Below are 16,420 nucleotides of genomic sequence, written 5' to 3'. Positions count from 1 at the left end.
TTGCACCGATAACCCAGAGTTGGACGCTTAACCGACTAAGCCACCCAGGTGCCCCCAGTTTTTTAACAAACAAAAATGTTTTCCTTCCCAAAACGTAAAGAAACATTCAGTAAATAAAACAAGCATAATATTCCAGGTGTAGCAACACTAGTAATTCACTTAGGAAAGAGTTATATTTGGTGGTAACATTTTTTTTTTTTTTGTCTTAAACATAAAAAACACTTTACCAAAAGAATCAGGCCATTATTGTTTAATAATGGCCTTCACCCAGTTTCCTTACCTGAGTAGAAACTCATCAATTTCTGTAGAATATTGGTTATAGGACCAGACCACAGGAAAGGTCTGAAATATCTAAAAGCCATTTGGCTGGAGAAAAGTGTTTTCTTGAGACTTGGAAGCAGTCATTTCATCACTTTGTGCTTAAATGCATTCCTCAGCGAACTTTTTTCCCCACAGCTTTTATTTTTTTTTTTTTAATTTTTTTTTTTTCAACTTTTATTTATTTTTGGGACAGAGAGAGACAGAGCATGAACGGGGGAGGGGCAGAGAGAGAGGGAGACACGGAATCGGAAACAGGCTCCAGGCTCTGAGCCATCAGCCCAGAGCCCGACGCGGGGCTCAAACTCACGGACCGCGAGATCGCGACCTGGCTGAAGTCGGACGCTTAACCGACTGCGCCACCCAGGCGCCCCAGCCCCACAGCTTTTAGAATAAAGCACAGGATCTGGGCTCCTGGAAGGGGTTGCTTCCAGCTGGAACACTTACCTACCAGCAGGACATCCCTGCAGGTATTCTGCATGTGGTACTGCGGGAGTTCCGGCCTCCAGCCTGAGCTGCTCCAGTAGGCCTCTTCAGGGTATTCCCACTGGCCCAGGAAGACATGGTAGAAGAAGTGCTGGGCTCTTTGACATACTAATTTAATTTCATTTTTAGACATTGTTCCCGTGGAAATTATTACAGATACTCCACAAAGATTTGTTGCCAAAGATATTTGTTGATGATAAAAAAAATCCACTAACAGAAAATTAATTATGAATATATCCCAACCATATGATGGAATACTAGATAACAATTAAAAATTATATATAATACTTAATGATCTTACTATTTAATGATGTAGCAGAATTTAGATGATTGCAATTTAAAGAAAGTTATAACACTGTTTGTACAGTTTGTAAAGCTACATATCTCCATACATTGATAAGACTGTGGAATATGTACTCTGGAATGTTGAATAGTAGTTGTCCCTAAATCATGGTCTTTTGGGTGACTTTATTTTTTTCTTTTTGCTCGTCTGTATTTTTATGGGAGCAAATTTAAAGCTCCTTACTATATCTAGTTTAGTAGGAGTAATTTAGTTCATATTATCAGGAAATAACAATGGCCTTCTTCTGAACCCCAGACTTTTGCTTTAAAGGTTTTTCAGAATTTTGTAATACTGCTAATTTATGTAGGATATCTAATACTGGAAATTGCTCTGGCTCTGTTGTAACAAACAAAATTCAAAGTATACCAACATTCAAAGTATAGGTTGAAGGTTGAGGTTCTATGAGCACCTGGATGGCTCAGTTGGTATGCGTCTGACTCTTCATTTTGGCACAGGTCATGATCTCACCACTCATAAGATCAAGCCCTGTGTCAGTCTCTGTGCTGACAGCACCACTGTCTGCCCCTCCCCCACTCATGCGTGCGTGCATGCGTGTCTCTCTCTCTCTCTCTCTCTCTCTCTCTCAAATAAACATGAAAAAAAAAGGTTGGGGGTTCTAAAATAAAATGCCATATAGCAAAGAAATAGAGAAATATATTTTAGGGCATACATACATGTTTACATGTGGAATTGACTTAGAAACCTGGAAAGAAGTCTGAGTTGCATGCTAGATTAGCTGATGTAAACTTCCTCACTATCCTGGAAGCTTCTTGAGGGCAGGTACCTATCTTAGTTCCCCACTACATCCCTAGCATCTAGCAGAGTGCCAAGCCGGAAGTGGATGCTCAAGTATTTGTTGATTGAAAGAAGAAAAGAGGAAACTCCAATGGTATGGGATCCTGAGGGCAAGGAAGATAAAGGACTGTTAGAATAAGAGTTAAGAGTGAAATTAGAGAAACCAAAGAACTTCTTTTAAATTTTGCTTACAATCCTCTTGTGTCTTCTTCGTGACAGTAATTATCTTACCAGTGTAGTTTTGGATGTTTGCCAGAGAGCTGTGTGGTATATTAACAATTCTCTATCTGTAGTCATTGAAGTCCCAACAATTTATAGTGAACAAAGCCTCCTTTCCCTATGAACGTATTTCCAACCTTGCTGTAAAAGGGAGATAAGGCTAGATTTAGAGGCTTGAGATTCAGTTTAAGGAAGAGATAGTTTTTAAACCTCCCAGAGCAAATATCATCATTTATGTCTCAAGGTGCTTCATCTGTTGTATTTACAGCTACCTCAGCGAGGTTTTAGAAAATAGTAATAAGGAATGGGAATTTTTATTGTTTGGCTAGGAAGTAGGCTGATATGTAGGTAAGGAACTTCTTTTGTAGAGGAAGGGGGCAGTTGTAATGGTGCAGGAGTGGAAGAGATGAGAGAGAAGGGTACCACAGGCTAATTCTAGACATTCTAGAAATTCTAATTTCTAGAACTGTCAGGTTTGTCCCTGCACTCCCTGTATATTGTCATAGTATTTTAACTCTTGTTCTTATCAAAGGAATTGAGATTATATTTCTGTATTCCTCTTTCTTCTGCTAGACTGAAAGTTTCTCAGGCACAGAGACTTTTTTCATCTTTGTGTCTTGGCATGTATTTGGTGTTTAAATGTTTCTTGAACTTAACTGAATTTAAATATTGCTTTGATTTTTCATGGCAATATAACTGCATTTTCTTACTAGTTTTAGAAGAGTTTGTTAAGGTAGACAAAACTTACTTGTTCACATCATATGACTATTCATTCCTTAATATTTAATGAGTAAATGCTATTGTGAGATAGGCACTGTTTTAGGTAGTTAAGCCAAAGATAAGTTCCTTGCCCTCATTAAGGTCACATTCTACTGGTAGTAAGAGAAGCAGAACTTTTACAGATTTCCTTTAGATTATTCTGGTGTTCTTTTCCCTTTCTCACAGACAGCATGGTAGAATTGGATGTGAATAGAGGAATAGAACCCTACCAGATACAAGTTTTGCCTGGAAACCAGGGAAAAAACTGTCTTCCTACCCTCTTATACCAGATCACCCTTGACCCCAAGACTCAGAACGGTGGCTATTTACACATTTCCCCACAGGAATTATCCAGTTTTTCTGAGCAAGACATTCTTGCTACCACATTTATAAGCAAAATTAGAAAAAAAATTTTTCTTTGTGCATCACTGGCTTATTTGGATAAGTATATAGTCACTTTGGGGGGTGCCTGGATGGCTCAGTCTGTTAAGCTTCCTACTCTTGATCTCAGGTCATGATCTTGTGGTTCGTGAGATCGAGCCCTGCATCAGGCTCTGTGCGGACAGTGCAGAGCCTGCTTGAGATTCCCTCCCTCCCTTCCTCCCTCTCTGTCTCTGTCTCTGTCTTTCTGCCCCTCTCCCACTCAAGCGTGCGTGCACACACACGCGTGCTCTGTCTCAAAGTAAACTTGAAAAAAAGCATATACTTTGTTCACCACTGGATGGGGTTTTAGTAATTCTAAGATGAAGTATTAGCAGAGCTTGGGTTTTTGTTTTGTTTTAAGTTTTGTTTTGTTTTGTTTTGTTTTTTATGTTTATTTATTTTTGAGAGAGAGACAGAGAGTGAGCTGGGGAGGGCAGAGAGAGAGGGAGACACAAAATCCAAAGCAGGCTCCAGGCTCTGACCTGTCTGCATAGAGCCCAACTCGGGGTTCAGATTCATGAACCATGAGATAATGACCTGAGCTGAAGTCAGGTGTTTAATCAGCTGAGCCACCCAGGCGCCCCTCTTTATTTTTTTTTAAGTAATCTCCACACCGAACGTGGGACTCAAACTCACAGCCCCAAATCAAAAGTCGCATGCTCTTCTGACTGAGCCAGCCAGGCTCCCCTAGCAGAGTTTTTAAAATGGGCCACTCAGGGCGCCTGGGTGGCTCCGTTGGTTGAGTATCCAACTTCGGCTCAGGTCATGATCTCACAGTTTGTGAGTTTGAGCCCCACATCGGGCTCTGTGCTGACAGCTCAGAGCCTGGAGCCTGCTTCGCATTCTGTGTCTCCCTCTCTCTCTGTCCCTCCCCCGCTCACACTCTGTTTCTGTTCTCTCAAAAATAAATAAATGTTAAAAAAATTTTTTTTTTAATAAAAGAAAATGGGCCACTGACCTGGATAGTTCCAACATGTTGTACTTGTTCTCAAACTGGTATCAAATAAATAAGTTATAAAGTTGTGAAACAGAGAGATGCTTATATAGATCAACAATATTATGGGACAAATAGATTTTGGTGAATTAGGCTGAGAACTTGATCACCTCTGACTATATTTTAAGAAGTTAAAAACTTTCCAAATGGATATTCTGAAGTGCTAGATCTCCTCTTTCTCATCAGACTCCCAAAACCAGAATTTTTACTCTTTTAGTAGCTTCCTTTCAACTATAGCCCTAAGAGCTGAATTAAATGTTTTTTCTCCTTTTATCCTCTGTGGTGGAGTTGGATATATAGATCCTATGTTTGAGGCATTTATATGGGTATTCCTATTGTAGGAGCACTACTCTTACCTATTATAAAGATTCTTAATAGTGACAGGCTTTGGGGGTGACAGTATTACAAAGTAATAATTATTCAAATATTTCAATATTTCAATATTATTCAAATGTTTCAAAACTATTTTTAACAGTGTGAAAACTATTTTGTTTTTCAGTATCCTTGCCATGAAAAAGAGGACGTGATAAGTTGTTCAACTTATGAAATTCAAGTTACATGTGAATTCTGCCAGGTATGTATGCAGTATTTGGGGTTTTTAGCCATTTTCATATTTTAGGTTATAAAAATTTTCATAGTTATTTCTAGGTAAATATTTCAATATTTTTTTCTATTAAAAGAAAACACTTATCCGGTATATTAGTTTAGCTGATACTCCTGTTGTGTTTTTAAAGTATCAAATGGAGCATTAAAATACATATAACTATGACAAACATAAACATATTTTAGGGTTTGATTTCTACAGTGTCAGATAATACTAGTTCCATGAGATGTTACATAAAAAAGGATTTCAAATAGCAAATGAATGTGGCAAAAATGCCATATTCTAGGTGCTCCTTTAGTCATTTCACTTGAACATATTAAAGGCTTTAAAAGTCCTAAAGAAAAAAAGTCCTAAAAAAAAAAAAAAAAAGTCCTCCAGCATTTCCCAAATTTGTTTGATTACATACCTTGTTTCTATAGTAGCTGCTGTCATCCCTGTTGAATATGCTTTGGGAAACATTACTCTGAAGGCTTAACAAGCTAATATTGAAAAAAAGAACAATGTTACTGAATTTTTAGCTGAGTCAAACACCGTTATATGTAATTTTTAAAAAAAATTTTTAATGTTTATTTATTTTTGAGACAGAAGGAGACAGAGCATGAGTGGGGGAGGGGCAGAGAGAGAGGGAGACACAGAATGCGAAGCAGCCTCCAGACTCTGAGCTGTCAGCACAGAGCCCGATGCAGGGCTCAAACCCACGAACCATGAGATCATGACCTGAGCCGAAGTCGGATGCTTAACCGACTGAGCCACGCAGGTGCCCCAGTTATATGTAATTTTTAGAAAGAAGGCCAAAACATTGAAAACCTACAAGTTGATAGGAGTGATTGGGAACTTTAAGTCTAAATCAAAAATAGGAAAATAATCTTGACTCAAAAAATTTTTTTAGTTATTTTGTTCAAATCAGGATCCAAAAGAGGATTTACATGTAGTTAATATTTAGGAGATTTATTAAATCTCCTCTAATTTATAACAGTTCCTGTCTACTTCCTCTCTTCTTGTGTACTCCATGATATTTATTTGTTGAAGTGACTAGGGCTTTGTCCTATAGAATTTGGCTGACTGCTTCCAGATTGTTTTCACAGGTTTTTCTACCTCCTATATTTCCTGTAGCTGGATCTAGAGATGCTCAGTTAGATTCAGGTTTGACACCCCGTTCCACCCCCCCACCCCCCCCCCACCACCAACACACACACACCCTGCCTCCCTGGACTAGTTTCTTGTGCATAATGTCTGATTGTCCCATTCTTAGTGATGTTAAGGTTGGCCTGTTTCCCATCACCTTTTTTGCTGATGGTTTCATCAGACATTGGTGACCTGGTCTAGATCCATTATTTCATTGGGGATTAAAGTGATGATTTTCTAATTGTTTCATTAATTCTTCACTTAAACTGTTGAACAGGAAAAATTTAGCCTGACAGACCCAGGTTCCTGACCTTTTCCTTTTGTAGTGTAAAATCTGCATGCTGCATGTATTTGTCTACTCATTATAAGAAAATGGAAGGGGGGGCACCTGGGTGGCTCAGTCGATTAAGTGTCCCCGACCCTTGATTTTGGCTCATGTCATGATGACAGCAGAGACTACTTGGGATTCCCTCTCTCCTCTGCAGCTGCCTTGCTGCTCTTTCTGTCTCTCAAAAATAAAGAAACTTTAAAAAAAAAAATTGAAGATGAAAGGGAAATAGGGCTAAAATATCAGTAAAAATGTTTAGTTCACATTGAAGTAGAAAAGGTAATAAGCTTAGTGAAAATCATATAATACTACATTTTAAATTATTCTTTAAAAATCTGTACTGTAAAATGTTAAGTCATCTCTTAATGTTTTATTATAGGCAATACAAGGACCTGTGGAATATGAGTGATGACAAACCCTTTCTATGCACTGCCCCTGGATGTGGCCAGGTAATATATAAATTACTTTAAATCATTTTGTATAGTCACATTTATTAAAACACTGATGACAGTTTTTGTTGTCATGAAAAGGATTTTCCTGCAATTTTTTGTAAAATTTTGGAGTTCGAATAAAAATAACCTAGAAAATTTTTGAGAAGAAATTCTTCATTTTTCTGAATAGAATATTTGAATTTTAAAATACACAATCTAATATGGGGAAAAAAAGTTAAAATTCCTGTAATGGAAAGGTGGATACCTAGATGAAATCCAGGGCTTAAAAGTATTTTCATTTGACCATTATTGGCTAAAAATCATTGTAATTTGCTTAATTGGAAATGAAATATACATTATCTTGCTTGAAGATTATTTTACTTGCTGAACTCATAAAATTAATACTTACCTCTGACAATATCACTAATGCATTAATGTTCTTAATGTACTTAAGTCTAACATTTTCACTACAGAGCATGTGTGAAAGTATTTTCAGAAAAATCAGCATTGTTTCAAAAAATAATATTTCGGTGTTTTTAACAGGCTATTACATTATTAATCTATTGCTATTATGATAATTCTAACTTTATAGACACCAGTAAAAGGATAAATTTAATGTGTAGTCAAATTACAGAGTACTTAACGATACAAACTGTAGATCATAAATAAGCATTTGTGTTTCATTGGTTGTTATTTGTTTTCTTTAGTTGACATTTTAAATTGCATAATTTGACATACAATAAACTGCACATACTTATAATGTACAATTTCATGTTTTAACATGTATATGCTCATAAGACCATCACCATAATTAAGATAGTGAACATACTCATCACACCAAAAGTTTCTTCATGCCCATTTGTGATCCCTCCGTTTGTTATCCCTCCTACCATTGTAAACCACTATTCTGCCTTATATCCCTATAGATTAGTTCACATTTTCTAGAATTTTATATAGAGTCATACAGTCTGTACTTTTATCTGGCATCTTTTGTTCCATATAATTAATTTGTGATTTCCCATGTTATGTAACCAATAAGTTCTTTTTCGTTGATGAGTAATATTTCATTATTAAATGTGGACATTTGGCTTATTTCCAGTTTTCAGTTATTACAAATAAAACTGGTGTAAATATTTGTGTACAAGTCTTTTGTATGGATGAATGCTTTCTTTTCTCTTGGGTAAATGCATAGGAATGTAGTGGTGGGATCATATGATAGATATGTATTTACTTTTTTAAGAAATTGCCAAACTGTCTTCCAAAAATGGATGCACCACTTTACATTCTTACCAAGAGTGTATAAGAGGTCTGGTTGTGCCATATCTTTGCCAACATTTGGTGTTGTGTTGGTCTTCTCATTTTAGCCATTTTTATTGTATATCCTGTAGTTTTAATTTGCATTTCTTTGATGAAAAGATGAGCACTTATTCGTGTGCTTGTTGGACGGTTGCCATCCTGGATACCAGTCCATTGTCAAATAGTTTCTCTACTAAGTCTGGTTGGCATCTTAATTTTCATGATAAAAGCTTTTGAACAAGTCTTTCTAATTTTAGTGAAGTCTAATGTGTTAACTTTTTCTCTTCTATGGTTGTTGCTTTCTAAGAAATCTTGTCTAAGAAATCTTTGCCTACCTTTAGGTCACAAAGGTATTCTTTATTTTTCTGAAAGCTTGTTTTTTCATTCAGGTCTCTGTTTCATCTTGAACTCGTTTTTGTATATGTATATACTGGTGTGAGGTAGGAATTCAAGCTCACTTTTTTCCATGTGATTTTTCAGCATCATTTGTTGAAAAGGTTTTTCTTTCTCTATTAATTTGCTTCAACTCCTTCGTTGAAAATCAAATCACTGTGTAACTGTAGGTCTGTTTCTGAGCAGTCTACTCTGTTCCTTTCATCAGTTTGTCAACTTTATAGTATACACAATATCTTAATTACTCTAGCTTTATAATAATGCTTCCAGTCAGGAAAGGGAAGTTCACCAATTTAGTTCTTTCTCCTTTTGAAGATTGCTTTGGATAGTCTTTTAATTTTAGTCACTCTGGTGAGGATGTAGTTGTATCTCATTATGATCTTAATTTGCCTGATATCTGATGATGCTGAGCCAGGGTTGGTGCTATTTAGACAGGTTGTGCCTCTCTGATAAGGTGACATTTTAATTAAAACGTGAAAATGTGGGAGCAGACCCTGGAGGAAGAGTTTTTAAACTGAAGGAACAGCAAATATAAAGGTCCTAAGGAGGGAAAGGGTTTGGGTGTGTTTAAAAACAGAAAGATGACTATTGTGGCTGGAGCATGTAGTGACCAACAAGGATAAATAAGGGTAAGAGATGCTGTCAAGTAGAAAAAAGAGTCCTACCCTATAGGACTCTGTCGACTGTGATCAGGTATTTGGGCTTTATTCAGAGTGATGAAAAGCCATTACTGAGCTAAGAGTGCAAACGGGGAGTAGACTGACAGCTGTTAGGTGAGAGATAATGGTGTCTTTGTCTACATGCTAATAGTGGAAATACAGAGAAATAGACTGATTTGACATATATTTTGGAGATATATTTGATATTCATTTTTCTATAAATTCAAGAAAGCTATAAAAACTACACTTCTCAGAATTTTTTATGACTAGTATTTCCTAGGAAATGGAAAATTCATATAAAAATTGATTTTAGAAGTACCAATTTAGTGGTGGTAATGTAGTACAAGTTATTTTTTGTCATAAGTATTGATACTATTCCAAATTTGAAATTTAGCTTTAGTGCACTTAAATTTAAATTTTCAAATAGATTTTAAATTTCTTAAAACATATTTTGTTGATATTGTTATTTTGGAGAGAGACCAGTAGAAATCAGTGCAGAGAATACTAACTGTTGACTGTTGCTATTAAAAATGTTTTTAGGGGCGCCTGGGTGGCTCAGTCAGTTAAGCGTCCGACTTTGGCTCAGGTCATGATCTCGCAGTTTGTGAGCTCAAGCCCCACGTCAGGCTCTGTGCTGACAGCTCAGAGCCTGGAGCTCGCTGCAGATTCTCTGTCTCCTTCTCTCTCTGCCTCTTCCCCACTTGTGCTCTGTCTCGCTCTTGTCTCTCAAAAATAAATTTTAAAAAATGTAAAAAAAAAAAATTAAAAAATGTTTTTATATGCCACTATTATGTATTTCACAGAAAGAGTTGCATTCATTGCATTTGTTTTAAAGTGATGTTCCACTGAATTTGGTGAAAGAGACAAAGTGAGATAATTTAGTGAAAGATTCATTTAACATGGGAACTCTTCTATTTTATTGGTAATAGCTTTGCTTTTGGTGATGCTTTCATTGAAAATTATCTCTTTGGTAGAATGTTTATACATTATAAGCTGTTTTGCAAAGGAAATTAAGATTGATTTTATTCAGTCTAAAGTGTCACTGGAGGTATGTTAATGTGAGTATGTGTGTATAACTTTCTGATGTTGAGTAGATTTCTTCAACTAGTAAAAAAGTAAGATGAGCTAGTGGTCTGATGGTTTTATAACTTAGTTGTACCTATTTAATCTGTTAATAATCTATATCATGGATGTGAATGCATGTATTAAATGCAGAATGACTGACTTCTTAGGAAGTTAGTTCTGGTAAGTGTTCAAGCCTTAGAAACAGATTTCTCAGATATCAGAGCTTAAATTCCTTATAGAAGCAACTGGTTTACCTCCCTTCCATCTGTCAGGTTACCCTTTTTAACTTTTTTTTTAAATTTTTTTTTCAACGTTTTTATTTATTTTTGGGACAGAGAGAGACAGAGCATGAACGGGGGAGGGGCAGAGAGAGAGGGAGACACAGAATCGGAAACAGGCTCCAGGCTCTGAGCCATCAGCCCAGAGCCTGACGCGGGGCTCGAACTCACGGACCGCGAGATCGTGACCTGGCTGAAGTCGGACGCTTAACCGACTGTGCCACCCAGGCGCCCCAACCCTTTTTAACTTTTTAAGAGAGATGGTTATCTTATCCTACTTTTCTTGACTGCCTTTCCATTTTATTCAGCTGTATGCTCAAAGCCTTGTTGTTTAGCAAAATGCTGTGTACATGTGTAACAGTTTGCATTGGGGTTGTACTCTGAATTGCCTGGGAGAAAGAAATTATGAATTCAGTATGTTGTTATTACTAGTAGTATCATAATTTTTCTATAAAACTTACTTTCAAAATAAACTTTTTAATTTGGCTCAGAAAACGGTTCAAATAGATTTTGCAAAAATTTTAACTTAGCATGTAGTAGCTATTTTATAAGCATTTGTTGAAAAAATAATTTATTTCATTCATATACATAGATATATATTCATCTATCTATAGATATATCTGTCCTTTCCTGGTGACTGCCTTTTGACAAGATGACTGTTGACATTTTTTTTAAGTTTCTAGTTAAAGGTAAATAAATTACCTCAGGTGATAGCTAAGGTTCAACTCCCCTATATCAGGTACCAGTTTCAATGTATTTTATCCATGTACATCAATAATATCTGATCAAAAATCTCTTAATAAATAGCATTTTCGTAAATTTGATCTGTAGATCATATGTGAGACTTCATAAATTCATATTTCTTGTTCTCCCCCTTTTAATAGTCACATGATCCTAAATGGTTTTTAGGGTTCTTTTAACTGTTCTTTTTTACTTAGGATTAAATTTGGTGCCATTTTCACATGTTTTATACAATTCGTGCAGTTCTATATGTAGTTGCTCTTTGATTTGGATATTTGTGGTCGAACCAATCCCGGCAGGGGATAGTGGTAGAATAAGTTCCTAGGAGATAACTTCCCATGTTCTTATCTGTTAATTATGACCTCTACCAAAATGCATTTATTCACAAATGTTTAATTATTGCCTTCATGGGAGAAATTACATTGTTAGGTTCTTTGGACATAAAGTGAATCTTGCTTTAAGGTACTTTTAGTGTGGAATGTAATACATGTATATTTAAATTCTAATGTAAGGTAATTAAATATGCTAGTAGATTCTACACGTATGTTCATTCTCTAAGAGCAGTTATTCAGCAGTCTATGAAAAGACAGCTACTTCTTCCTCCAAATTTGGGAGTAATTCTTATAATGATAAAGCAATAGTAAGATAGCACTTGAGTGGGAAAGAGCTGGATTATAAAATGAACTGGTTTGTTATATTGATTGCTATTTCTTCACTGAATTACAAGAAGCATTTTTTTTTAATATGGTAACATAAAGAACCTGATCTACTTCTTAATTTATTCAGGAGTAATATTTCTACAAGAGAAGGAATCCATTTTGATGGTTTAGGGGAACTGAGTTCAAATACGTATAATTTTAACATTCCCGTTTATAAGGATGTAGAACAGAGAGTTTATATCTCTTAATGTGGCATTTTATAATTATTGCCCTGAAATAAAATATAAGTGCTCCCTATTTTCAGTTATAATTGTTGCTCGATAAGGAGCATCTTCATAAAGGTTGATGTCCAGACATAATTTTATTTTAAAATGAACTACTTTATTATATTGGTTGCTATTTCTTTGTTGGATTATAACAAAAGCATTCTTTTTTAACGTGGTAACATAAAGAACCTGATTTACTTCTTAATTTGTCCGGGAATAATATTTTTATAAGAGAATTCTCATTTTAAAAGTGGTAAGTAACCTGAAGTCTGGGTCAATACAGTGCTTTCCTCAGAAGTCATTGTACCATGGAATATATATTTCTACTATGATAAAGCAAAAAAAAGAAAAAAACAGTAGTGGTCTGTTTTTAGTATCCAAATGAAATTTATATGAAGTTTCTTTGCCTCAGGTTTTATGAGTTTGCCTCAGTCAAATGAGTTTTGTGACTTAGTAATACATCAGTATTGCTTATTCTTGGGTAATGGGTTTCTCTATGATTATATGAAGTCTTCTGTGTTTATCTATACTAACAATAGATTCTTTTATAGTTAACAAACTATTTCATTGTTAATGGTGGTTTTACATGTTGTGGAAATGAATTTCCTTATCATTTTACTTATTTGATCAAATTGAAAATCTTAACTATATTTTAAAACTTTTTGCCACAGCGTTTTACCAACGAGGATCATTTGGCTGTCCATAAACATAAACATGAGATGACACTGAAATTTGGTCCAGCACGTAATGACAGTGTCATTGTGGCTGGTTAGTATATGCTTTTATTAATAGCTTATATACATATTTCACCTGGAATGTGCACAATTTTTGTGTATTCTCTGTAAATAATATAGTCTGGTGATATTCCAATTCATTTACAGTAAATGTTGGCAACATGTATTTTACCCATTACATTTTCATGTTTCCTTCTGACCATTCATTTCACTTTTTTTTGTGTGGTTTTTCAAATGTAGATTTCAATGTCAGTTTTGTGGAAGTTAATTTAGAACCCCAGGAGCATTTTTTAGCATCTCCAGAATTTACATTTAATTGATAATTGAACTAATGTGATGTTTAGTCAGTGTTTCTTTTAGCTTTTTACACCTGGTTTACAATGCTGTGGGAAGATAGGAAATGATCAAGCTCCTCCTGTTGGAGAGAGATCAATTAGCTGACTTGCTCACTAGAATTTGTTTATATTTCTTTTGGGACTAAAACATCTGTGTTAGTAAAATACTCTCAATAAAGGGGCCTAAATTCAGTATTTGCTTTTCTTGTGTTTTGAGCCTATGAACATACAGTATTACATAAGCAGATGAATATCTTTCACAATATGTGAAAAGAGAAAATTCATGCATTGTTTTATTGTCCTCTCATGCTGTATTAGCTGCCCCTTTTTTGGTATTTTAAATATATATACACACACGTCTATGTGTATGGACACACACATAATACGCATAGTTTTACTGCACTTTCTATATTTTATAAGTATCATGATAAGAAAACAAAGTTTCATATAAAACTTAATATATTTATATAAATTTCAGACCCTTTTGTGTCATAACCACAAAGTCGTAAGTATTCAGAATCACCCCTAAATTATTCTTTTCTAAAGTTTGGGTTATACTGCTTGTAAGTCTGTATTAACCCTGATATCTGAATATTATGAATATTTTGAAATTAATACCCAGCATAGAAATTGTCATATGCAGTGCTCTGAAGAGATAATGAGGCAGATGATTTTTCCTGTACTTTCAGTATCATAATTTTTGTACTGAAAAAATTTGAGGTAACAAAAAGTTGGTAATTTGTCAAAAACTAGGAAAAATGAAAGAGAGAATGCTCAGTGTATCTTTAGTTACGTAAAAGGAAGCAGAGAAGAATGAGCTATACATTTCTTTAAAATGGTATACATCAGATCTAAAGAGCTAGAACCAAAAAAAAGCAGTCAAACAAAGTAACAACAACCTGGACAGTTCACTCTCCTAGGCATGAAGGTCTTTGCTTGTCTGAAACTTCCTGCCCTAGAGCAATGTCTGGAAATTTTCAACTTAAAAATGTTTCGAGATTGGTTTCTAGAAATTTCCTGTTGCTTTACCTTTATTACAGTAGAAAAATAGAACATGTTCAAACACAGCACTTGACCATTTTTTTACTAACATGTTGAAATAAGTAGTTTAGCATTACTGTATAATGCATGATGTGTGTGGTATATATTTGATGGTCAGTAGCCATAAGCCACTGCATATCATATTTAAACCATTGATGTTTAAACCGTGCCTGTGTTGATGTTTCTTTTCTCAGGCTTCATCATTCCAGTAATCACTAATAATGCATATGCATAAAACATGGTTATTTTTAAGCTCTTTCTCTCCCTTTAACACAAATTAGGAGCCTTCTGTTGAGGTGAGATAGACCTTTTGCATGTGAATAGAAGAGTCAGATTTATATTCAGTTTACTAATTCAGCTATGATGGACTTAAACTGATAAGAGTATTCTGAGCCCTTACTGTAATAGAATTATAGAAGTCTTGTTGAGAGTTAGTGGGTATGTATGTTGTAGACTAACAGGTAAAATGATGGCAAGAGAGTCTCTTCAGTAATTTAGATAATACTAGTTGTGTTTGAAATAGGCTTACATTATACATAATATGTGTGACATGTAGGTCATTTTAGTGTTAAATATATTTATATGTAGTAAGCATATCAGTACTCTAGATATATGTGGGGCAGAGATGAAACAATAAGTAATGCCCATTCTGGGGACACAGCATTTAACAAATATATGAATTTTAATCTTATAAAATCTTAAACCAGGATTCATCCTTATACATGTATTTAATTTAGGCTAGATTCCTAATACAACCTGTAAGTTAAAATGCATAGAATGTGAATAGAATTTCAGTGTGCCACCAGCTCTGGTCAGTATGAATAAATAGCCTGGAAAATTATGAGACCAAATAGGCAGAGTTCATAAAAATACTATTTTTTATTCAACATGGACCTTAACTGGCATTTATTCTATAACCAGTATATGTGTTAATGTACATAGCATAAGTACATATTCAAGGATAGTTAAAATATTCCAAGTTGTGAGAAAATAGAGTTGACTATTCCTCTACTGCCTAGAAATTAAGGTAGAACTTTACATAAATACGTAACTCTTAAATAGCCCCTTGTTCCAAACTTGAAAAATGCATTAAAATAGAAAATTGGCTTTAGCAGATAAGGAGGGAGGGTTGGTTATTTTTGTTGTTGTTGTTGTTGTTTTGGTTTGTTTTTGTTTCAGGGCTCTTGTTTTAACCTTCTTTTTCTTCCTTGTAGTATTTTGATCTACCTCCTAAAAATTCTGTTTTATCTTAAGCTTGCTTTCGTAATAGATTATGAACACTAGTGGAAGGGCCAGGCTAGAGTGAAGATACATGCTCTCGTCCTAGTTTTCCCCAAACTGCATGTATTTTAAACAATCATAATTGTTTAATAATGTAAAATTTTTAAAATTCTTACTGCCTTAAATAATGATAATAGTTGATCTCTGAGTAGAAGATGCTTGTCACTCTACTCAGAGAGAAGGTCTGGACTAAGGAAGAAGAAGGACTTTTTTCATACTTTTATGGTTCATAAAGTTGGAGGAAATATCTTGAACTGCAACAAAAACTTAACCAAATTTTGTTTGCTTTAAAGGAAGAGGTCTTTCCAAAGAGAATTAACAGCTGATTGAACCAGTCCTGCTAATTTGTTAATTTACTAGCTATATTTTAGGGTCCTGCATGATATTTAAATCTATGTGATTGCTTCTTGACGTTTATTTCAGATCAGACCCCAACACCAACAAGATTCTTGAAAAACTGTGAAGAAGTGGGTTTGTTTAATGAATTGGCAAGTCCATTTGAGAATGAATTCAAGAAAGCCTCAGAAGACGACATTAAAAAAGTATGTTGTTAACCATGAAATTAAAAAAAAAAAAGAGTACTTCTAACAGAACAATAATCATAGCTAACACTTCCTGCTTTCTTATTTTAGAAATGCTGGTTGGCATTTTGGAATTCCTAACATTTTCTTTTAACGTTTGTATTTTAGATGCCTCTAGATTTATCCCCTCTTGCAACACCCATTATAAGAAGCAAAATTGAGGAGCCCTCTGTTGTAGAAACAACTCACCAAGATAGTCCTTTACCTCACCCAGAATCTACTACCAGTGATGAAAAGGTTAGAAATTTGCATTTTTGGTAGAAATA

General features: G+C 34.9%; 1 protein-coding gene across 2 annotated transcripts in view; it reads left to right on the top strand.

Annotated features, from left to right (window-relative positions):
- Window positions 1–16,420, top strand: part of ATF2 (activating transcription factor 2) — an 82,453-nt gene that overhangs the window by 25,601 nt on the left and 40,432 nt on the right. Inside the window, exons 4-8 of one of the 2 annotated variants that reach the window (XM_086718935.1) lie at window positions 4,837–4,911; window positions 6,774–6,843; window positions 12,854–12,950; window positions 15,997–16,115; window positions 16,263–16,391. In XM_086718935.1, the coding sequence (XP_086575061.1) occupies window positions 4,880–4,911; window positions 6,774–6,843; window positions 12,854–12,950; window positions 15,997–16,115; window positions 16,263–16,391 (447 nt within the window). In that variant the 5' untranslated portion in view covers window positions 4,837–4,879. The remainder of the gene's footprint in view (window positions 1–4,836; window positions 4,912–6,773; window positions 6,844–12,853; window positions 12,951–15,996; window positions 16,116–16,262; window positions 16,392–16,420) is intronic. The other variant, XM_025912567.2, reaches the window with a different exon arrangement.

Source organism: Puma concolor, chromosome C1, assembly GCF_028749965.1.
Source record: "Puma concolor isolate L17-30 chromosome C1, mPumCon1.1.hap2, whole genome shotgun sequence".
Classification (NCBI taxonomy): Eukaryota; Metazoa; Chordata; class Mammalia; order Carnivora; family Felidae; genus Puma; species Puma concolor.
This window is presented reverse-complemented; position numbering and strand designations above follow the sequence as displayed.